A 24841-nucleotide genomic window follows, 5' to 3' on the forward strand; every position below is an offset into this window, starting at 1 on the left:
AATATTATATATTGTGTTATTCAATGCTTCATTAGTCTCACTTCTAAAGAAAAATAATAATCTCACTAGAACCTAACCCTATCGGGGTTCGAGTCACCCTAGGAGCTAGAGTGTGAGTGGGTTTTTTCCTTTCTTTGATTGTAACAATTTAATATATATATATATATATATATATATATATATATATATATATAGGGGAGGATTGGACTGAAAACAACTCTTATAAAATAAGATTGATTTTATACCACTGATCTATTCATAATCTAACGGTTGTGATTTAATCTTAAAAAAACGTATTTAAATAAATGAATTATATATAGAACATATGTATGAATTCGTTCTATAAATATATGAATTGCAAAAATTAAATTTTTTACTATATATGAGATTCGAACTCAGCACCATAAAATCTTTATGATCTAATGGCTGAAAATAATTCATATTTTATATTTTAAGAGTTATTTTTATTTTAGCCTCCCTCTATATATATATATATATATATATATATATATATATATATATTATTGATTAGAAACTTAATTATAGCTCTTAATAATAAATTGATAATTTCCAATTTATAATTACGATTACGAATAAAAAACTATATATCGTTATAAAATAGAAAAACACCAAGTGGACTTTTGACTCTCTTACCATGTGACATTACCACATATATGCCCACCGTTCCAATGAGCTTTCACTATAGTGAACATCAGAACATGATATATTTAACGAAATAAAGTTTCTAATAGACAAATAGACATTTTGGAATTTGGAGTTATGAAAGTTTACAGCTCATCAAATTACAAGATGTGAAGGAAAATATTATATACACACACATAATATATGTTTGTATCTGTATATAGAACGGTTTGAAGGATATTTCTCACAAAATAATAATAATAATATTAATAATAATAATAATAATAATAATTATTATTATTATTATTATTATTATTATTATTATTATAAAATAAGAAATAATTATCATATACTCCCTCCGTTTTTTATTAAGTATCCTATTTTACTATTTTCCTTGTTTCTTAATAAGTGTTCCATTTCAAAATTTGAGAGTATAATTATGACATTCTTCCTATTTTATTCTTATTTAATACTTGTATGAATATAATAATTAGTTGTACATATGCATTTATTATGATAACTACTAAGGTTACAAATGCAAATATCTTATTTTATTGATATGTGTATTTTGACGACTGGGGACACTTAATAAAAAACGAAGGGAGTAATCATTTATAATTAATATTTACTATCAATAAATAATCAATCTTAATGATCAATTTCTAATTAAAAATGAGTACAATTTCAATGTAAAAATAATTATAAACCTCATTTGGATTTGGATGTAATGAACCTTATTTTATAAAATCAAAGTAAAACACACAAAGACATGTAATTGAAGAAATAAAAATAAAAGTAACGGTATATGAATTGAAGGGCAATAAATGAAATAGAAATGTGAAGTCTGAAGCGCTACACTTGGACCAACCCTGGCTTAAATTAAACAATTCCACAAAAGAAGTTAAAAACATTCCGCTCAGAATCCTGTGTTTTTCCATGACTTGATTAAACAGTGGAGTCGCCTCCGCAATATTTTGAAGCTAACAAATAGTAAAAAACGATACGTCCATTTCCCCTCTCTCAACAAAAATGGATACCTAAACTCCCCTCTCCGCCTTCCACCGCCCACCAATAAAATGAAAATGAAGCATCACCGCTACGCCTTACTACTCCTACTCTCCTATCTGTGCCTGGGCGGCGCCGGAGATGTGCTCCAGCTCAACGACGACGTCCTCGGCCTCATCGTCTTCAAGACCGCTTTCCACGACCCGCACCAATCCCTCGCCTCCTGGAACGAGGACGACGCCTCGCCCTGTGCATGGCGCTTCGTCCAATGCAACGCCGGCAACGCCCGCGTCTCGGAGCTCCGCCTCGACGGCCTCGGCCTCTCCGGCAAGATCAGCCGAGGCCTCGAGAAGCTCCAATCCCTCAAGCTGCTCTCCCTCTCCAACAACAACCTCACCGGCACCATCACCCCCGACCTCGCCCTTGTTCCCAATCTCGAGCACCTTAACCTCAGCCGCAACTCCCTCTCCGGCAACCTCCCGCCTTCTCTCTCCACCGTCCAGTTCCTTGACCTCTCGCACAACGCCCTCTCCGGCCCGCTCGCCGACAATATGTTCGACGACGCTCTCTCTCTCCGCTTCCTCTCTCTAGCCGGAAACAGCTTCGAGGGGCCGCTCCCGAGCAGCCTCTCCAAATGTGTGACGCTGAATCACCTCAACCTCTCCAGCAACCGCTTCTCCGGCAGCTTCTCCGGTGGGATTTGGTCGCTGGCGAGGCTCCGAACCCTAGATCTTTCTAGAAACTCCCTCTCCGGCCAAATCCCGACGGGCATGGCCGCCGTACACAACTTGAAGGAGCTGGTTTTGCATGGAAATCAGTTCTCTGGATTCCTGCCTCCCGACATCGGTTTCTGCCCACATTTATCCAAAATCGATTTCAGCTACAATTTTCTAACCGGAACAGTTCCTGAATCTCTGCAGAAGCTCAACGAACTCACCTATTTGAGCTTATCCAACAATTTCATCACAGGCGATTTCCCTCAGTGGATCGGAGAAATGAGCAGCCTCGAACACGTGGATTTGTCCGGCAACGCCCTCACCAGCTCCCTTCCTTCATCAATAGGAGACTTGAAATCAATAAAATTTCTGAATCTAGGATATAATAAGTTGTTTGGAGCTATTCCGAGCTCTCTGGGAAACTGCTGGACTTTATGTGTGCTCCGATTGGGCGGAAACGCCTTGAATGGCAGCATACCTAATAGTTTGTTCGACATGAAATTGGAGGAACTGGATCTTTCTAGAAACGAGGTGGCGGGGTTCCTCCCTCCTCCGTCCAGCAAGCTTTACGAGAATCTTCAAGTACTGGATCTGTCAGGGAACAATCTCGTGGGAGACATTCCAGCAGAAATGGGGTTACTGAGCAAGCTGAGATACCTCAACTTGTCTTGGAACCATCTAGAATCCAGAATGCCGCCGGAGCTCGGCTACTTCCAGAATCTCACCGTCTTAGATCTCCGAAACAACGGTCTGATCGGATCCATTCCAGGCGATATATGCGATTCTGGCAGCCTAGCCATCCTTCAGCTCGATGAAAATTCATTTGCAGGCCCCATTCCTGATCAAATCGGCAACTGCTCCTCGCTCTACTTGCTGTGAGTTTTCCGGTCGACTTGCAATATCGCTATCTCTGGCTTTAGTGTTGATTAATGTGATTTGTGATATGCAGGAGCTTATCTCACAACACTTTGAGCGGCAATATACCAGAATCAGTATCATTGTTGAGCAAGCTGAAGATTCTAAAACTGGAGGAGAATGAGTTGAGCGGGGAGATACCTCAGCAGCTGGGAAGACTAGAGAATCTCCTCATCGCAAACATCTCCCACAACAGGCTAGTCGGCCGGCTACCGGCCGGAGGCATCTTCCAGACGCTAGACGCGACGTCAATTGAGGGCAACCCCGGCATATGCTCGCCGCTGGTGAAGTCTCCATGCGTGATGAATGTCCCCAAGCCTCTGGTTCTCGATCCCTACGCCTACGGGAACCAACCCGGAGCCCTAAACCGGCCCGACCGGTCCAACCCCCAGCGCCAGCGCCGCACCTTCCTCAGCGTCTCGGCCATTGTCGCGATATCAGCTGCCGCATTCATCGCCGTGGGAGTGCTGGTGATAAGCCTGCTCAACGCGTCGGCCAGGCGAAGGATCGCCTTCATCGACAACGCGCTGGAGAGCATGTGCTCCAGCTCCACAAGGTCCGGCAATTTGGCTGCAGGGAAACTGGTTCTGTTCGACTCGAAATCTGTCGCGGATTGGCATAGTAATACAGATCTCGATTCGATTTTAAGCAAGGCGGCGCAGATTGGGGAGGGAGTGTTTGGAAGCGTGTACAAGGCCACGACGGTGGCGGGGGAAGGCACGGCGGTGGCTATCAAGAGGCTGTTGACGGCTAATACTCTGCAGTATCACGAAGAATTCGATCGCGAAGTCCGGATTTTGGGGAAGGCTAGGCATCCTAACCTAATCCCGCTGCGAGGATACTACTGGACTCCTCAGCTTCAGCTTCTGGTGTCGGACTACGCCGCTCAAGGAAGCTTACAGGCTCGGCTGCACGAGCCTGGCTCTGAGGCTCTAACCTGGCCTGAAAGGTTCAGGATCGTGGTGGGGACAGCGAAGGGGCTGGCGCACCTGCACCACTCATTCCGGCCACCTATCATTCACTACAATCTAAAGCCGAGCAATGTGTTGCTGGACGAGAATCTGAACCCGAAGATATCGGATTTCGGGCTGGCGAGGCTGCTGACGAAGCTGGACAGGCACGTGGCGAGCAACAGGTTCCAGAGCGCGGTAGGGTACGTGGCTCCGGAGCTGGCGTGCCAGAGCCTGAGGGTGAATGAGAAGTGCGATGTTTATGGGTTCGGGGTGATGATTCTGGAGGTGGTGACGAGGCGGAGGGCGGTGGAGTACGGGGAGGACAATGTGGTGATACTGAGTGATCATGTGAGGGTGGCGCTCGAGCAAGGGAACGTGCTCGACTGCGTCGACCCCACCATGGGAGACTATCCGGAGGAGGAGGTGCTGCCGCTGCTCAAGCTCGCCCTCGTCTGCACTTCGCAGATACCTTCCACCAGGCCCTCCATGGCCGAGGTCGTGCAGATTTTGCAGGTCATCAAGACTCCGCTTCCCAACAGAATGCAACCTTATTGATCTTCTTCATTCATCATCAACATGTACTCTACTCTACAACCAAAGCAAGCACCACGTTTTTTATATCATGACTTGCACTTTCACTTTACTCTGTTTTTTCTCGAATTCATCAATACCCATCATTCTTGTTTTTTATTTGTGAGTGATCATCTGCATGATTTTTAATAACATCATCAATTATAGGATGTAGGAGGCAGTGGGTGACTACTAGAGCTGTCAAAATGGTCATTCCAGTCATTTAAATTTTGTGGAGTTTCCGGAGTGAATGAAGGAATTTGCAGAGAGTCTAAATAAATTCAGGTATACTTGAGAAATGGACATTTGCTATTTATAGACACCGGTGTGAAAAAGAAGAAGCCGTACCATTTCTAGTTATGGCAATCTTCTTGACCCCATATGTACGAGACATGAATTGGCAAGAAAATTAACTGGACTATCCTATTGAAAATGAACTTGATTCATGAACTACGTAAATGCTTGCGTGTGAATGAGAAATCTAAATAAAATCTAGCAAATTATGTGATATTTGAATGCGTGCAATTATCTAATGACGTACAGACGTAGAGTTTTCCACGAACTAGTTTATACAAGAATGTATCAGAGTATCCGTAGTGGAGAGACCATACGAGCTTTTAAAAGTGGTCCCCTCCATGAGAGGCTCGGCAATGGTGAGCCTCATCTCTCCACCGAGCTCGTAGTATTAAAATAAGTTCATTTTTTTTTGGCACAAAGATTAAGAAACTTATTTTTGAGTGGAAAAATGATGTGGTCCACATCGATTAAGCATTTTAAGTACATTTTTTTCATTCAAAATAAAAATCGAACCTATTCTAATGGAATATCCCAAAGCCTATTCTAGTGGGACTGAGGGAGTATTATTATTTTTCATTTTCCTTTTTTGCTATTGGGCGGTGCCCCCACGCGACTTCCAAACTCCTCTCCGCGCTCAGCTCGCACAGGCGCGCCCACATCGCTCCAGGGGGACTCGGCATTGGGGTGGGGCTCGTGTGAGCTAGGTGCGCGCCCACTCCGGCAGCTCCCACTACGGATGCTCTTATGTTGAATTCCAAGTTTGCAAGTGTTATTCAATGTTACTTGCAGAAAGTAGTAATTATAAAAACCATCAAATAATACATCTACAACTTCAAAAGCTTGGGAACGAGGGTTGTGAATTGTAAATGAAAAATTGTTATTCATAGTCAGATCAAAGTTGTAATAATGAAAGAGGGGTTAAATTAGTACAGTATATTAAAAACTCAAAATTTTACGTAATTGACCATCGAACTCGTCTTGTTATCTATTTATAATTTTATATAATAGCAGGATAGCTACAAGTAACAAGTTTGTACATTTCATTACCTCGTACTAGAGTACTTAACAGAGGGTGAATTTCGAAAGAGGCTTACAATAAAGAAACTGCATGCTCAACAGAAAAAGCTGTAATAACCCAAATACTCGAGAAGAGGACGGAGATGACTGGGTTGACAAGGTCATTCATTCCGTAAAAATAGAATACATACACAACCTCGATCCAAAATCTTAAAATCGAAATAAATTACTGGATGGACAAGATCTTCATTGTTACAAGCTGTGCCCTATTCTATAACCTCATGGATAGCCTTGTCATCCACAAAAAACTATCTTGTAACCATTCGGTGCCAGGAATAACCCAAATGGTGAACCTTCACGCTGCAGAACCAACTCTCGCCCCGTCTGCTAAGCTACAAAACCATGAGCGGCGATAGAAGACCATGGCCTGCCACACGGGTGGGCCTTTGTTTACTTTTCATGAAGAGCCTTCATCAGATACAGTCTGCTAAAGCTTTGTCCAGCCACTCTGCAACCCATGCATAGGATAAACATCATTAAAACTAGTACGGCAAATTGAAAAACATCAAAAGTTATTCTACACTCTAACTCTGTGGAAAGGTCCTTCTGAAACAGAAAATAAAATGAACGCAAATTAAAATGTCACAGAAACATACATCAAATAAAAGTGCTATAAACAGCAAATAAGCAAGCAATCCATAAATAATGGTTACTAGATAAAGATATCTGTAGAGCATTCAATACACAGCAAACTCAAAATCAACTTGCAGAAGTTTTATATACTATACCCATTGATTTGGTTGCAATAGTTTGCAATTTGATTTGTTATGAGAAAACTATCCAATCTTGATGGCTCAGGGATAGGCTTGAAGACGGGGTTTGTAGGATCCTCCTCAGGTAATGGCTCTTCCCCTGCATTCTTCCGTGCAACATTTTCAGCCCTACAATGACGAAAAAATTAATGCATTTGTGACAGAACCGCCTTATAAATAATATCCCCACACCACCTCTAAATCTTAGAAGAAAAGGGCATGCTCACATAAATAAATTGAGTGTTCGGAGTAACATTACCTTCTCTTCTGAAGCCAGGCCTGCTTCTGTGCTTCTTGACGAGACAGATTCCTGTAGTAGAATTGGAACTGGAGAAAGAAAGGTCATATCATGTCCTCGGCCAATCATGCAGACCTATATGCAAACAAGAATAGATACTGACCTTTTGTTGTTCCATTGACAAGTCATCCATGCATTCAATTAGAAACTCCACATTTCTCTCTAAAATTGGACTGGTTGATAATTGCAATCTATCATAATCACACTATGACAAAACAGAATAAGAATTAATTATTACTCACAGAAACAATGTAAAAGGACCAACTATGCGGAAACTTGATTACCTGGGTGACTGGAGTATCTGCCTCAAGCTCAGTCATAAATGCACTGATTAGAGCAGAATTTGAAACCTTAATCTGGAAAATAAAAAAGCCAATAAATAGCGTTACATATTGCTCAGAATGTCGTCTGTTTACAATACCAAATATTCTAGAAGGGGTCTGGAATATCTAAATAAGGTATTCATCAAAACCAATTCTATATTAATTTAAGATTCTTAATAAAACTTTTGATTCTTATCAAGATTTAGAACAAAAATATAATTCTAATGAATAATTCAACAATCTTAATTGAACTTAATCCTTCAAGCAGAAATCAAAAATCAAAAGCTTACAGGAATCTCTTCAAAGATATCCACAAAGGAAAGATTTTTCTCTCTCAACCTGTGAGGAAAGCAAATGTCAGATACAGACTGTGTGCATTTGAGCTCATCAAAAGGATGACTTTAACATTTTTATTAAGGGCATCAAAAAATGTAAGAACATACTTCTCCCCTTTAAAGTTATTTGTGCGATAAAGCTCCATGAAGGTATCAGAAAGCTTCAGTGCCTTCAAAGCTAGGACACCTTGATTAGATCTTGATGGATCATAAATGATGCAGACACATCGTCTTATGTTTTCCTGTCACCAATATAATAATACAAGTTAAACAAGCAAAACAAATCACTATCGGTAAACACTGCATAGCGATGCAGAAATATCAGGTTCTGATAGTTACTAGTTAGCAGCAACTACAGCCAATACCATTAGCAGGAGATGGACAAGCCAAGTACAAGATGATGTAGCAATAGGTACGAGACTACCTGGTAATTCATAAAAGTCTCTATCAATTCCACTGTCTGGAAAGAGCCAAACAAAGTTGATTGATACCTGGAAGGATGATCACATGAGAGTTTCATGAAGACAACATTTAGATAACATTGTATATTTACCAGGTTTCTTTCATTGAAAATGCCATACGCATATTTCTCACTGAATGCTACATTGTTCAATGATGAAGCTTAGATAATCTATATAATAATAGCAGACTGTCATCAGCAACCACATTATAATCCATACTTCAGATATCACAGCAAAACACTTATTGTATGTGTGTATAGAGAGAGTGAGAGACCGAAATGTTATTACGTTGACATGATACATTGCAGAACTTAGCGCTGCTGACTCACTTGATAAGGCCACTCAAACCTAGTTTAGTCATTTATTGACCTAAATTATTGCAGCTAAACTCACAGACAATGATACATTGACAATTTGACAGTGGGGTATAAGGCACCATATAAAGCAAGTTAATTATAAGTCATCTTCAACAATATTGAGACGACTAACAGCGCAAAAGTAAAGATTAATCTTTCAGAAACATAAAAACAAGACTGCTTCCACAGCATATAAATCTAGGATATACCATGATTGTGGTGGGACTTGGGGGTATTTTGGAATTGAGCAAGGAGAACACTTACCACCCAACAGTGTTGTTGTCGACATTAACCTCTCTTAGGCATCTCATCATCTCAAGCTGATAATTAGCACCTTCGGCTTCAATCTCTTCATCTTCCTCACGAATCTGCAACATTATATATAGGTAGCATGAAAACATTAAAAAATACTCCGTATCTAACACGTGTAGTTGTTCAATAAATATATGATCAGCTGAAGCAATTTGCATACCGGAAATGGGAAGCAATTGGTGACTTCGAGAACACTACCAACATCCAAACCAAGAAGCTGCCCAGTAACCAGAGCTGGTGAGAACTCCTTGCAATGCTTGATTATCTTCAAAATAACCTGTAATGCGTATTATAAGCATGACTTATTAGAAAATTACATCACAATCAGGCCACATGAAAGATGATGACAAACAGCCATGAAATTCAGAGAGTAGCAGCCGCTAAATTGCAATCAATCTTATACAGGATTGACAGGCTCATATTTGATTTGGGAATTTCGCAGTTCCATCTTTTGTCCAACAACACAAAATCATGCAGATGACCAACAAGATGAGGAATTGATGTGCAGTTGCTATTATTCCCTTATAGCCCACCCCACATAAAACTGTATTTTATATTAAAATCAACCCCAAATCAAAGAGCAAGCATTGGGCAATATCGTACTATTCCAAAAGAATTAAATTCTCCCAACAATAAACATACCAGTCCTTCGATCTGGACGACTCTGAGCGGCGGTGTGGCCTCCTCCGTAGCCGCCACTTGCAGAAAAGATCTTGTCGCAGCTGCACAGCAATAAAGGAGCCAAATTTCGTCAATCATTAGGAAACAAATAAAAATTGATCAACAGACGAAGTAAGAGTAGAGTATACGCACTGTTCGCCATGAACGATTGAGCGAGAGAGCTGTGAGAGATTATTCGAAGATCCTGAGTAGTTCAGTGGATGGAACACAAATCAACGAAAACCCTAATTTGCAAAATTGGCCAAATTGGGCTTCAGAGGTTTATTATATAGGCTTTAGATAATGGGCTGATAGGGTAGGCCCATATAAATAGTTTGCTTTTCATTCTTCTTCTTTTCATGTAATGAAGTAATTTAAGTTATAATTATAGTTTCTGTCTAGAGAGAAATTAACGCAATAAGCTAAACTAATTTGAAATAATCTTGTAATCAAATTTACGGGATCTTTAATTTAACACGTTAGCTCTTGTTGTAACTTTGTAATAAGTTACACATCTCGATTGTTTTTCATTTGACTTATTATAAACTCTTCCGCCAAAATAACAAGAGAATATGACCACTGTAATTTTATATGTTATTATCTTTGTGCATTATTATTTCAACTTAAATATCAAATTCGTTAGATGGATTGAGCACAACTGAATGAGGTGGTGGTGTTCGTTTTTATTTTATTCTTTATGCAGAGGCATTCGAATTTCATCAGTTTCTTCAAGTTATACCCAAGTTGACAAGTATTCATTTTAGTTAATTATTCATAGTTATAACCTAAAATAGACAAACTATTTATGACTAATCAAGCAGAGGGTATAACTTAATTTTTAAGCATTTGCTTGCCTCTTCCCAAAGATTGGCATCCAAAACTTACAACAAATAACGAAAAGGGGACAAACAGATACTACCTAAACTGTGGTTTCTTTTCAATAAAAGAAGAAAAAATTACAAGCATTGTGCATTGCTGCCAACTGATAGCAATATACAGTGCTTTTCTTTTTACAGACGTGAGAATTAAATAAGAATTGAGAATCATTATTGGTCCTGTGTAGCAATATACTGTAGTTGTGGGCAATAATAAGGTACAACATTTCGATGGCCACCACGGTAACATCTTCCTACTCTTCTCCGATTCCATGGTGCACCAAAACCGAGCGAGCTACTGCACAATATATGTGCAAACATCCATCAGTACCAGAAATATAAGTGCAACACATACCAAGAGATGATTATATAATGACGCACAAGTTGTTGTATCAGTATCACTAACAACTGATCGGACTTCTAGTGTGAGAAATTATTAAAAGAGAGAATGCGACACTTTTTGGGAAGTTACTGAATAAGTAGCGGGCAAATGTTGTGCAGAAACGTGCAAACCAACACAAGGAACTCACTTATGTTCAATCCTTGTCCACTATTTATCTTCTGTTTCTATCTTTTCATACATTATTTTCCTGTCACTTATATCCTTTACAACTTACAACCCTTTTCCATTCTACTTCAGGAAGGAATTCGGTAAGACAGCAGCAAATCACATAGAATCTTCAACAACAAATACCAGAAAGAAAGAAATAGCAAATGAAACTCTTAATTTCATTAGATGAAGTATTCATTTATTATATCATGGAAATTATTGAAGACTATATGGAATAACTGACCTCTTTTATTCTCCTTTCCAATCTGTCAATTCGCTGCGCGGTACATATAGCTTTTTTACTCTTTCTTCGGACTCAACATCATTCACTATACCCCGGCATCTAGACGATCCACAATGACAAGCTAATCGTTCACCAATTGAAAAAAATCTGCAGCACAAGAAAACAAATGAGTGTACTTGTATTGATAAACAAAAGAGTACAATGGCTGGATGAGGTAGAAAACCTGTAATCATATGCTAGTTCTTCGCCACAATTAATATCTCGCTTTGCGAATATTATTATGTGGTCATGGTCATTCACACTAATAACTCTTGAATAACAGTTGGGCTGAAAGAGGAAACAGTTAGTCTCCTGGAGGTCAAAAATTAAAACTAAACAGTAAAGGTGATATATTCAACACATACTTCGCATGAATGATTAATTAAATGTGCTATGCTTCCCGCCTTGGTAGCATCTATAACACGGTTATCATCAATCCGGAACATATAAGTTCCCGCCCCCTGCAAGGAAGAAATGTTACGATAATCCAGAAACAGATATCTCCTGGCACTTTATAAGCATTCTTAAGTGACATGTGCTACCGACACTCAGTAGTGATGCAGACTTACAGCAGAACGCCGTTCAATATGTGACGGTTGAATAAATTACAAACATACGGGGTATAAAGAATCATGACAAAAACAATTGGTATTTCAATAAGATCGATAATATGAAGCATATAATGCAGCACTCAGCAGAAATATACACCACAGGAAACTACAGGAGAAGATGCAATTCTAATAGGAAAAATGGATTAAAAGTAGGCGTTTACCACTAATTTATTGTACGACAAATGTTCTCTTCTGTCGGCTACTGAAGCCCGAATAAGTTCCCCAGTATACTCAATCACCTTAAATGCAACAAAATGGCAACTTAATATGTTGAACCTCAAAAATTAGAAAGAGATGGTTGTCATAGCAATTTACCATGTCTCCAGCTCTATATGGAAGTTTAGTGAAGACACCAAAACCATGTATACGAGACTTCCCTGTGGTCAAATTATTTCAAAGGTGGATGATTAAACAGAGTACTTACCACTAATTTATTGCAAGATATGGAACTCATGCCCACGAAAGAGAAACCTTAACAACAATTAGGAATCAAAACTAAAGTACTGGTATAAGTAAGAGTACCATATGCCAGTCTCCTCCTATAGGTCTGCCTCATGTAGTTGTACTTGTCAGCAACCGAAAGAATCTCGCCAGACGGCTGAAGTTGCAAGCTTCTTAACTTCAGAAGGTCTACAGAGTGCTTGGAAGTACCAGGTTCATTGGAGCACATTTTGTTCCACAAGGACATATGACGGCTGAACCCACCTGGTATATGTGGCACATTCTCCACATACAAGCGCTTTGATGAAGGACCATCTTGTCCATTGTTTGCCCGCTTCTTCGTGTAATCATAAATTTCTAACAGACAGGGAAAAAAGAGAATTCATATATCCATGAAGACAATGCTACTGTATTTCCAAAGAGAAATCCTCTTAAACATCGGGCAATCTTACTTACAACCTTAGTTATCATTTAGTAAATTAAATCCAGAAACAGAAGCAAGGTATAGACTAGCTTACAGCAGAACATAGGCCCAAGGAGTGTGATTTAGTAAAATCCTCCAACTTAGTGAATTCCAGAATTAAATTAATAGCTATACCACACAATCGGAGAAGACAATAGTTTGTATCAGATGAAAACAAAATCAAATTATTATACCAGTACGAGAGCAACCGCTAGGGTTTATAGGTGGAACATATTCAGCATGTTCATCTTCACTGGCTTTTCGAACAATTCGTTTGTCAGAAGGTTGTTCATTAGACTTGGGCCTGTGTCTCGTACAGAAAGAAATAAACTGAATGGACTGATACTCCTCATCCTCATCGAGAGGAGCAGCATGCACTCTATCCATGTCCTCAGGCTACATACATGATACAAGAACCAAGTAAGAAAAAGAGTTTCTATAACTAATCAAGTATGCCTAAGCACATAATTTAAATACACAAACATCATACCTCAAGGCAAAAGCCGGCGGCACGTGCACAGAGGGGATGGTATGCCACACGACAATTATGGTTGGAGCACTGCAGAGGCACAATATATATAAATATAATGAAATAGACGCGTAATTTTATATTTTCAGAAGAAGAAAAATAAAGATGAGCATGGCAAAGTTTGTAAAGAAGCATTGTCAGGAGAACATGAACTAACATAAAATGTCAACTGAGCAAACCAATCAACACTATATCTCATCAGTAATGTTAACAGATTAGTTCCATAATAAATAGAAAATAAAATACTCCGTAGCATTTAGGGAGAAGGGAGAAAGAAAAACAATTTCATTTGTTAAGGATCACGAAGAATAAAAGAATCAGCCTTACAAATTAGCTAATAGAACACACACACAAAAACCAGGATTAGTGATCCCAAAAACACACTGCAAGATGTGGACACAGACATTGCTAGCATTTTATGCAAATGGGCCATTTGTGTCAGATCAGATGATGATATGCACATGTATAAAACTTTATTTTGCTTATATCAGAAATGTGAATTATGTTGACAAAGCATTATAAAAGCTTGGGATCCAAAGTTGAAGGATAATGTACAAAACTAAGTCATGCCACCACAACAAAAGCACACATATCAAAGAAAGCATATTCAAAACAAATTGCAAAGCAATCAATGTTCTAATTTCATAAGGGGGAAAAAAAACAGTGAATAAGTTATGTAACAAGGCAACATCAGCTAAGCACAAGAAACAATATCTACCTGGATGCACGCTCCATGAGAAACATGACAGATGCTACACAATAGCTTCCACCGGTCCTTCACAGAAAATAAGAACTATCAGCTAATGTAAAATCATGTAGATTTCTTAACTGATGCTATCTAATAGTAGTGCAGAATAACACATTCCTCCATGAGGAAATATCTGCAAATTTGATCAGAAATATTGTAGGGCAAGTCTGCTTTTCCATGATTAGTAATCAACTGGTACACAAAAAAAGAGCATCAGTTAGAAAGGGAGTAGATACCTTATTGATTCGACAAAGCCCATCAATGGGTTCCATTTTTTTAACGTCTGACAAACATGTTTCTGCATGAAAATACATGATTAAGCTAAGAATTGTATCCCCAAAAAGAATCGAGCATGAATTTGTATATTGCAGGATAAAAAAAATGAAACCTGGAATCCATATGGCACAAGCCAGATGAGCCCAACGGCCATCAGTGGTGGGTTTCATAGCACCCCCTGTAATTAAATTTATTCAGACTATCAAGCTGATTTTATTTATTGATTATTGAGTACAGCAAATGGACCCAATGAAGAAGTTACAAGATCAAAAGTCGTATTGATCCTTTAAGTACCTACTACAGGACAAAGGCAGCATAGAGGTAATTCAGGAGCTCCTGGACGGCATAAGTTACATAACCAAAGCACTCCACCAGTGGGCTCTAGTTCTCCATAACATCTAGCATGCACCTGAGCATGTAAACAGGACATAAAAATGAGATAGCAGGAAACTCAACGAAAATCCAAAAACAGTGAAGTCGCCAAAATCTTAAAACAAAAAAGGCAATCAATGACAATTAGCAAAACAAACAAAAATTAAAAACAATGGCAAAACATTAAAGCAAGCGAAATTACTGGAGTACAAAGAATTTGTAGTGGCAGGATACCAGTCTAAAAATGTCTCCGATGACAAAGTAGCTGATGCAATGTCAGGCTACCTTGCTCAGAAAAATCAAGTGACAATAGAGGAAACTCCTGGTAGAGCAGTTTAAAGGAACATAGACAGCACAACTCTTCACAGTTCAGTATAAGAAAAGAATTTAAATTTTCAAATTTTGTAAATGTCGGTTGTTTGTTTTTAGCTAAGGTAATATAGATTAGCAAGCTTCTATAACTTATGTGTGTGAGTTGTGAGTGCAAGGAAGGGGAATAAGAAAAACAATGTAACCCACAAAAAAGTGCAAGCAACTGAAACTATCTTAGAATTAATAGACATAAGAAAGGAATGCCACATGATCATGGTAACACCATCAATGAATAAGTCTTCCATATAGCAGACCACCAAGATGGAATCAACCAAAGATTTTGATCACTAAAAGAGTTCTGCCCGCAAGCCAAGCAATACAAGTTTGCTAAAATCATTCCGGAGTTACATACAATTAAAAATTGAAATCAGTTAAAAAGAAATTAATTGAGTAAGCAAGCTTCTCTAACATAACAATAGGAATAATTTATAGAATAAAATAGGAAAGGTATTTATAACAATAATTCCTTGACAGCCAGGAGGACCAACTCGATGTATTAATTTAAATAATGGATCAACACAATTCATTTAAAGACAAAGCATAAAATAAATGCTGCAAGATACAGACTTACCATCATCCTGCATTTGTCACACTGAAGAAATAAGTTGTTCTCGTACTCCTGAATTAAATATTTGAAATCATTATAGTCAACACTTATGTAATGTAGTTTTGCTGGTAATGAAATGATTTTTAAATATATTCGAGAAAAAGGAAGAGAACCACACTTCCTGGTAACTCATGCAATCTACAGTTAATCAGACCAGAAGAAAACATGAAATGAAAGAAGCCGATTGAAACCTGATTTAGGAGTCAATCCTTTTTCCAAAAGAAATACCCTACCTCATCCATATGGCAGACATTGCACTTGTCAAGGTCCATCCATGTAACTGTAACAGGTCTGTAACCAGTAGATGAGTTTTTCATTTTCTTGGACAACTGGTAAGATTTCGCAGCTGATCGGGAATTGGACATCTCCTGTAAAGTACAATACATTATATGAAGGCTAAGAAGGCATAAGTGAGGCCTATACAGTTCCACCGCAACATATTAAATGAACTGTGCATCAAGTCAGTTAAAAGGAAACAACAATTCATCCATGTAGTCCCTAATATAACAAAAAATAATGGCATAAATGAGCATTCACTCAGACAATCTATGAGCCTCATTAAGGTAGTTCTCGCTTTGTAAATTGTAAATATCAGTTGACTGAGAATAATTACTGAACAAAAAACACAAAGCTAAAACAGATTGGATCAATCATACTCAAATAGGTAGCATGCATTGTGGTGTTCAGTCATGTCATGGAAATAACACAATCATGTGCTCCTCGATTATGGGCACATGTAACAACTCATTGACTTTGTTATAAGTTGATGATGTGACTCCATATTTTGCATGGAGCAGCATGCAAGACCAGCTTCCGAAAGGTCATGCAAGACCAGCTTCCGAAAGGTCAAGCAAGCCATTGTTACGAGTCTACTGACGCAGAAAGTTCACAGCTTACACTAATGGCCAGGAAAAATCCCCACCTTCTTTTCTTTGAGTTCAGAGGAAATAGTTTCAGTTACAATTAAAACAAAGATGGCGCGTATTACAAATTATTAGACGTAGAGCAGTTATACTGCATATTTAAGTAATAGAACCCTAAAAAAGTGTCGATGTCGCATGAAAATCTGTTAGATGGTAAATTGCACTCCTGAATTATCATTTGAATCATAAATGGAAGTGTGTGATTGTACTAAAATTCTATGGGGAAGATGTGATTTCAAGATATTCAAACCCGATCATCTAAAGAAATCCAATTTTCTAAGTTCTTTTATCTTTTTAATCACATTTCACCATCCATTTTCTCCTCTAAATAATTCCTTCTTCTTCTCCTCACCTCTTCAGTCCTCCTCAGGTCTCGCCCATGGCCATGGCGATGTTGACTGCGGAGGCCACTCCTGCCTTGGTAAGACACTGTGCCATTTCCCTCTCTCTGATTCTTGATATTCTGCTTCGCCATGGTAAGCCTGCTGGGTGATGGGCGTAGATCTGAAGGAAAAGTGATGTTTTCGCAATGTTGACAGCAATTATGAGAAAGGTGGTGAAGCTTTTAAGAAGGGTGTAAATGAAATAGCAAAAGCTGTGACAGACAAAGAAGGCAAAAACTGAAAGGGCAAGCAGGGAAGGAGTGTCAACAGGAAAGGAAGAAGGTTAAGAAGCAGCAGGAGTGAGAGGTTATGAAAGAAGATGGAGATAAAGCAGGAAATCAAATTGCAGAACAATACACCTGATTACAAAAAGATTAAAATGGTAGAGGGGTGTTTCTTCGGAGACCGCCGCCGTTTGGCTGAATAGGATTGTTTTTAGATTTAGGGTTTTGAAATCAATGCTCACACCAACCTTTTTTGTAGAAGAGGCCTTAATGCAGTGATTTGGCCCATTAATGTTGGCTGAAGGTAAGAAAAGGGAAAAAAAGCTCAACAAACCAAATGGGCCATAATTTCCCAAAATATTCAAAAGGTTAATTTCTCATATAACTAGAGAAATTATGAATTTCATAAATTGCCAGCTTCAGGCTTCCATAACTGGAGCTTTGAGCAAGATACTAAGAAGAAAATAGAATATAGTTTCATATCCAAGGACACGGAAATTTCAGGCAAATCCTTTTTTCAATTCATAAGAAAAAAAAAGAAGCAAAGAAAGAAAGAAATAAGATGTACCGGAACATGACAGTGCAACTCATTGCTGTTCACTGAAGCACTTGAAAATGATTAACTTTTTTTTAAGCATCATCTAATTTCCAATAGAGTAAAGTTCTAAAAACAACTCACAATGGAAAAATGTAGCCAACAATTTTCACCAAAGGTCGAACACTTCATAGGATATGCAATGAAAAAAATAGATTCAAACTGATCCTTTATGGTTACATGTATTCTGATATCCTTACTTTAGCATCATAATCTGATGTGTTGCAGACTCGCAAGATATTTGACAACCAAACTAGGTATAAGACTGGTAAATAAATTATAGTAACATACATGGCTATAAAACAAGATGGCTATGATTTTGGAGTAATTAATGCAGGTTAAGATGGTGCATAAGTACCTTTATGAGTCTGGAAACTTTTGGGTGGGAAAAACCAAACATACAAGAACCAGAGGAAAAATTCTGATCAGCTTTATAGTCTTTATTTCTGATTTGCACAATCCTGATCTTTTTGTAAATTTTATTCCAGCAAGCTGATGGAGTTGGTCCATTGAACTGCAAAATAAAGACAATCAACAAGAGGACAAAGGTTACTTAAGCATGCTCATGAGCAGGCAGTAATGAAGAGCTCTGTAAAAATATGAATACTGTTATTTACAACTCACAATGAAACAACTATATCTTAATAATCTACAAGGATCGCCTCTTAGTCTTGGGTAAAAGTTAAATATAGGCTACAGCCAGTTAACCAAATAAGATCCCATGCTATAGCTATCTAGAAGATTATAGTATTTCCACTCATGAGATGAGGTGGAGAGCAGGCAGAGCTCGTGGCAGCGGTTTTGGGAGTGGGTTCCAAAGGTTTTGATTGGTCTTTTGAGAGTGAACAGTAGTATTCAATGGAGAAGGACGGTTTAGGACTGGGAACTGGGGCTTAGGATTTTATTTTCTCAATAAGCGCCATTGATCTTGATGAGGTGGCAAGTGCTGAATTCACGTATTCCTCCGACTAGACACGTCAAAGTTGTGATGCCGGAAATGTGTATTTTAGTGAAATTTCTGAAATGTTGGTATAAAATATTATTAGTTAAACATTTCTATAAAAACGGAAAAATGTTGGGACAGAGTATGATATTCACCCTATTATTTTTTCAATGACCAAGGTCTTACACAGCAAGGTTCCTGCCGTCATATCCATGTAGGTTCCTTCAGAACACCTGGTTATCTAAGACTACATAGAGATATTTTCTATGGCAGTCTCACTCAGAAAACCAATAGGACAACCAGTTTCTCGCTAGCCTAAGCAGCTCCATCCTTGGAACCAAAAGCAAGCATCACAAAAAGCATGCTGCTTCTACTTTTACTAAGCCATCTGGCAGGATCACTCTTCCACAGAAATTCACAAGTTTACCAGTTTATTTCAAATATGAAACACTAGATACAAACCTCAGGCAGGGAAGGCATAACTTCACAGAAGGAAAATAGAATGGCAAATAAGAAGGAGAATATACAGAGAAAGATAAAAGGAGCCAAACAAATTTGATAGGATAGCTTTGTATGACACCTCTTCTCCATTATCTCCTGTAACTTTAAATAGAGGCCTGGTCCGTGAGTCAACATCTCTCAGTACTTCCATCTTATACATAGTATGCACAGTTGGATCTGAAGCAGAAAGTGAAAAATAGAATGATAGAAGTGATGAGGGAGTAAGAAGTAAAACATAATGAGCAAAACTAAATAACAGAAAACACCTTTAAGAATATTAATTCACCTGTCAAAGATGTAAACATCCTCACAGCAGTGTATCCCTCAGGCCATATGAATTTCTCATTTTGGAAATTACTGGAGTCTCTGACAATCTTTCCTGCATAATGATTCACATGCGCAAACAAATTTGTCAATTATGTCGTGGAGATCCTGCCTCATTAACTATGAATCAATTGATACCTCGACATGGTCGAGTAATTACCAATGAAGGTCCTAAGCACTAAGGGCTACCGCAATATGTTGCAGCCTTGCAGGTCCTTACTACATATGTAGTGCTCAGACCAAAACTAGGCCTAATATAACAAGAGAAAGCAACAAATGCAGCAATATATTATCAAAATGAAAAAATTAACAAGACTTACCAAGGCTTACTATTTGCAACTCTCCATCTTCCAATGGGCAGCTTTTGAGATCATCAAGTTTCTTAAGTATCTCATCATGACTCATGGACTCACCATCTGAGTCAGCACCATCTTCATTCTCCCCACTTCTATTATCATTTGCATCACTGTCAACACCATCTCGCAGCTGCTGCATTCTCTCTGGTAGCCTCTGTTCACTAAGATATCTGATCATAACAGATAATTTAGAGAATTTCAAGGATTTATACTAGTGAAATAAATGACAAAAAGATTTTACTTGGAAGTGATACACAGATATCTCATTTTCATATTCATAAAATAGAATGTTCACATAAAAAAACCTATAATATTTTCGCCTGAAATGTATTAATGACAGGGTGATTTAATACAAGAACTACAAACAACTAGAATGCCAGGATTGACAGAAATTCAGTGCTGCAGTACTTATTCAGCCAAATCCGTGTCTCAATTATTTTCAGTGGGGATTGAATAACCAAGAATATATCAGCAAGCATACATCTTAACAATTAGGTGCCTGGCCTATAATCAGCCAAATAATATTTCATGTGAAAAACATTGTAGCATGTAGGTAAACATGCCTAAGGCAAACATGAAAGCCTAGAGCAAAATCCAAAACATGCAAACGCCATAATCAGAGTTTGCCGGGTGACATCTCCAACTCAGCCAACACAATGGAACAGCCAGTTTGCTGAGGCACTTCAGTACATTCAGGCTCGAACTGGTACCATAGTCATCTCAGTTACTCCGAAATCCAAACACAGATGGTAGTGAGCTAAGGTTTAAGGTCAAATCATTTACTTCAGAATCGCTTAGCCTAGGTTATATAATACTCCCTCCGTCCCCCAAATAACTTCCTATGAGCACGGGTTTTAAGACAAAAAGGTGAAAAGGTGAAAAGTAAGGGTAAATGGGGTATTATTAGTGGTGGCGTAAAGTCCAAAAATAGAAAGGGAAGTTTTTTTGGGGACGACCCAAAACAGAAAAGTTACGAAGTTATTTGGGGGATGGAGGGAGTAACTTTTACAGAATAGACACAAGAAACAGAAAAGGGAAGAAAATACAACTAAAAGAAACAGACGTGCATATGAATTCACAACCATCCTAAGCACATCAATATCACTTGAGATAATTTATTCTTTCGTCTCCCTTTACCTTTTCTTTTCCTTCAGACATAATTAACAAAATTATTCTAAAGAGTATCTGACAGCATTTGTACTGAACAAAACAATACCATTGATAATCTACGAATTTCGATGAGAAACACTCACACTTTTGCCTCCTCCAATCCTCGAACAAAAGTCGGGTTTCTTGCACTTTGAATGACAGGACGAAAGAAGGCCCTTGAGGAAAGAGATAACTTGTTTCCGGGCAACCCTGATAATTAGCAGATAGAAATAAAGTACATTGTCTAGATTATTATAAGTGGTAACCAATTTTGAGCAAAATAATAACTCTCCAAAAACTGCTAAGCAGTCTAAACTAGTATAAACTTCAACTCTAAGTCATTAATAATACCTAGCAAAATCATAGGTGCCAAAGAATTGAACAACGACAGACTTTTCTCCGGAAATTTTGCTTAATCCCTTGTGTTTACCCACATGAGATTCATCTAAAACAATTGCCGGCCATACAGCATGTCCTATATCAGAGAAAAATTACAGGTATCAGCAATGATTAGAAAACTAGTATACGTCAGAAAGTAATGTGACAAATACAGTCAATTACAAACTAAAAAGAAGAGCCTCGGGCAGCCAGCATTTATTGGAACAGAAAGAAACAGAACATGGGAGAACACAAACACCCTGACCTCGTAAAAACAGCAAAATATGTTACGAAGGGTAATCATATAAGAAATAATATGATTATGCGACTGAGAGATCCCAAGTTCTCAACCTCACATCTTACATCGCGAAGGCCAAATTTTGAAAGTAAATAAAACATTCAGTAAAAGTTGACCCTCATTCAGCGAGGGCCGCAAAGCAAATGAAAAATCTAAAGCAAGAAATTTAATAAAAATGAAAAATCCAACTCCAAATAAAAATTTGCAGTAACAAATGAAACTGAAGATTGTTAAGCATTTAAATATCGTATTCGGAATTACCCAAATTCACATCCTGATGCAAAATTTTATTTTCATTGGTAAAAGTAAGTCCCACTTTTTTAAAGAGCTTCAAATGTACAGGGGCTGGCAAGGATGAGCACAGCCTTTATACACTAAATGAAACAATGGCCTGTTAATTTTAGCACAATAATAATTGAGAATAAATTTGACAATTTTGTGCTCCTGGTGATCCGAAAAAGACAAAAATAAATTACTGGGTAGCAAACCATTTCTGTATTTCCTTACTGTCTTACTGATATCGAAGTCTATGATACCTTTCTATCTTTACTACCCATCAGATATCAGAGCTCATAAATGGACTGAACTGTAATGATCAGGTAGTGCGGCCACCGGAAAGACCAGCTTTTTAACTTAACGCAAAACCAGAAGAAGATAGAGACAAACCAGTAAGTTTAGCCCAAATTAGATCTCCAGTCTCAATCTCTTGGCAATCATCATCTAAACTAGCGGCCAAAACCACCATCTCGTTAGTATCAAGTTCATCAGCTTCGGAGCTCTTCTTACATAACTTCAACTCCATACTTTGCATCTCCTTGAAAGAGACATTAAACTTTATACGTTCATTAGATAAAACCAGATCTTCTTGCTCTCCATCCTCATACTTCACCTGCATAGGTCTCCGGGTATTATCAATGTGCTCACACTAACATAGTCGCATAATACAAATACACGTAAAGTAAAGTAAAAGAGCGTTACCTGGTGCCGACCAGTCTCATAATTGTACCCCGTTATATGGCCAGAATACCAGCTTGCATCCAGTGGCCAGTACACCTGTTCCATTTAGCAACAATTTGAACATGAAATAGGATCAATTACATGTAAAAATTAAACAGATTGTCCCATTGTTTCCACAGCAGATTCAGAAACTGGAGTCCAGACAATGAACAGGTATGTCCATCTGGTTAATGCAAATGTCGAATTTTAAAATCACTCCAAATGTGAAATGTACTTATGACTGTTAGTGGTTATTGAAGTTCTCACCTTGCATTGTAACTCAATGAACTTCTTTGGATCAACTCCCTCGAAACTCAGCCCTGCACCCAAGAACAAAGTTGAGACACCATGAAAACATCATCATCGATTTGCGAACTTGAGCACAAAATGCTAGAAAAAACCAAACACATACCAGACCCATTTCTTTGTCCGTAGAGCTCCTGAATTCTTTACATCACTCTCCAAAGAATCTTTTTTCGTTTTTTCGTCTTGGTATTATTAACAGTCTTACACACATTCCTACTTTCCCTAGCATTTTACAATTAGTTTTGTCAAGATCATCACTCAACGACGTTGGAATCATCTGATTCTCCCGACAACCTACAATCAATTCCCAGTTCCACGGCCTCCGCCTTGGCCTCACGCCCCATTCTCCTCCGCTTAATGCCACCCCCGTCCCCCTTCCATCAACGTCCAATTCCACATCTAAACCCTCCAAAAGCAGCCCCTTCAGAAAATTGGAGCTCTCCGCCCTCTTCCGCCGCCTCGAGTAAACTATAGCGAAGTGAGTCTCCGACGTGATCGGGCGCTTCCTGAATTGATCATGGCCGTTCGTTTGGGGTGGTTTGCGGGCAGCAGCCTTGACCTTCTTCGATCCGGAGGCCGTGACGCAGGGAGAGGTAGCAGAGTACACGTCGCAGAGCGGGATGTACTTGAGGGGCGCGCCCCCCCTGAAATTCGTCGTCATCGCTCAGCTTGGCGCCGCCGTTTTCAGGTAATGCATCAGCAGCCATGGCTAGAAAACCGGGAAGCGAAAGAGAGAACAGGTGGAATCTTTTCCCAGTTTTTTCTTCTTCACCCCCCTGTGGGGAATGAGGTATTTTTTATTAGGGTTTTTCAATGGCGGAACGAAAAATTGATTTCCCGCCGTTGGCACCTGAAGAGTGAGAGAGACTACTGTGGATGTATATATAGTACGTGCCAGCGCGTCTCCTTTGACAGGTGTGGATTACACAGACAATTTTTGAGCGAGAGATGACGAAACTCTTCTCTACCAATTCCTTTCTGATTCTTTTTTTTTTTTTTTTTTGCAGAATTATCTTTTTCTAAGATTTGTTACAAAATATCTCCCTCTCTTTCCATTTAAGACACCTTCAATTTCTAAAGAGTATTAAGAAAAATCGACTATCGTCCTGTTTTGCATTCAGTTCGTCAGGAATCAGATGAAATTGTGTAAATTTTACAGAATTCACAATTCAGGTGACGGAATGTAAATATAAAATAATGTGTCGCCACATTTTTTCTGTAGTAAATTAGCCAGTGTTATTTAGTTGATTTTTTTATTTTTTTTTCAGGTTTAGTGGAAAAGTATACTATTGACAATGAACTTATATTGCTATCAGATACAGGTTTAATCGTTGGAAATCCGCAAAACCTTGTTTTTTGCTTTTTTTAGTTCCTTGAAATGTCGGTTTTCTGATATTGGGAAAAAGTTCATTTATAGATTCATGCAAAATGAGCATGACGTCGATTTTATAATATATGTGAAAAAGGTCATTGATAATTGCACTAATATACCCTCTCAACAAAAATTACAGTGGATCCACGCAAAACAATCATGGCATCGACTGTAGTAACTTCTCGCACGAAAATAAATGTCAAGATTTTAAACTTATTGTTAAATTAAATAGGTTTGTCGAAAATCTGCAAAATGTCAATTTTCATATCTAGGTGAAGGCCAAAATTAATAACA

At 38.5% G+C, this 24841-nt stretch overlaps 4 protein-coding genes across 4 annotated transcripts; 1 reads left to right on the forward strand and 3 right to left on the reverse strand.

Annotated features, from left to right (window-relative positions):
- Positions 1–1498: 1498 nt before the first annotated feature.
- LOC130997854 (probably inactive leucine-rich repeat receptor-like protein kinase At3g28040) lies at positions 1499–4874 on the forward strand. Its single transcript, XM_057923285.1, has 2 exons — positions 1499–3238; positions 3313–4874. The coding sequence occupies exons 1-2, from the start codon at positions 1719–1721 to the stop codon at positions 4784–4786; spliced, it is 2994 nt and encodes a 997-aa protein (XP_057779268.1). The 5' UTR covers positions 1499–1718; the 3' UTR covers positions 4787–4874.
- A 1385-nt stretch (positions 4875–6259) lies between these two features.
- On the reverse strand, positions 6260–10011 carry LOC130997864 (eukaryotic translation initiation factor 3 subunit H-like). The gene is made up of 12 exons (XM_057923297.1): positions 9826–10011; positions 9655–9734; positions 9173–9289; positions 8965–9068; positions 8308–8374; positions 7992–8125; positions 7839–7887; positions 7510–7581; positions 7329–7430; positions 7187–7254; positions 6904–7056; positions 6260–6623 (listed from the first exon to the last, which is right to left on the reverse strand). Exons 1-12 carry the CDS (start codon positions 9833–9835, stop codon positions 6566–6568), a joined length of 1014 nt encoding a protein of 337 aa, XP_057779280.1. The 5' UTR covers positions 9836–10011; the 3' UTR covers positions 6260–6565.
- Positions 10012–10585: 574 nt separating this feature from the next.
- LOC130997873 (histone-lysine N-methyltransferase ATX2-like) lies at positions 10586–22681 on the reverse strand. Its single transcript, XM_057923305.1, has 22 exons — positions 22540–22681; positions 21549–21672; positions 21302–21407; positions 20013–20218; positions 19655–19747; positions 19448–19545; positions 18283–18438; positions 16033–16167; positions 15764–15811; positions 14743–14857; positions 14561–14626; positions 14409–14470; positions 14143–14199; positions 13386–13454; positions 13090–13291; positions 12514–12789; positions 12307–12368; positions 12153–12230; positions 11746–11841; positions 11565–11668; positions 11342–11488; positions 10586–10845 (listed from the first exon to the last, which is right to left on the reverse strand). The coding sequence occupies exons 2-21, from the start codon at positions 21559–21561 to the stop codon at positions 11347–11349; spliced, it is 2184 nt and encodes a 727-aa protein (XP_057779288.1). The 5' UTR covers positions 21562–21672; positions 22540–22681; the 3' UTR covers positions 10586–10845; positions 11342–11346.
- Positions 22682–23323: 642 nt separating this feature from the next.
- On the reverse strand, positions 23324–24358 carry LOC131010542 (uncharacterized). The gene has a single exon (XM_057938102.1). The coding sequence runs from the start codon at positions 23834–23836 to the stop codon at positions 23324–23326; it is 513 nt and encodes a 170-aa protein (XP_057794085.1). The 5' UTR covers positions 23837–24358.
- Between the last annotated feature and the right edge of the window lie 483 nt (positions 24359–24841).

The sequence above is a fragment of the Salvia miltiorrhiza genome, chromosome 1 (genome assembly GCF_028751815.1).
Source record: "Salvia miltiorrhiza cultivar Shanhuang (shh) chromosome 1, IMPLAD_Smil_shh, whole genome shotgun sequence".
Taxonomy (NCBI): Eukaryota; Viridiplantae; Streptophyta; class Magnoliopsida; order Lamiales; family Lamiaceae; genus Salvia; species Salvia miltiorrhiza.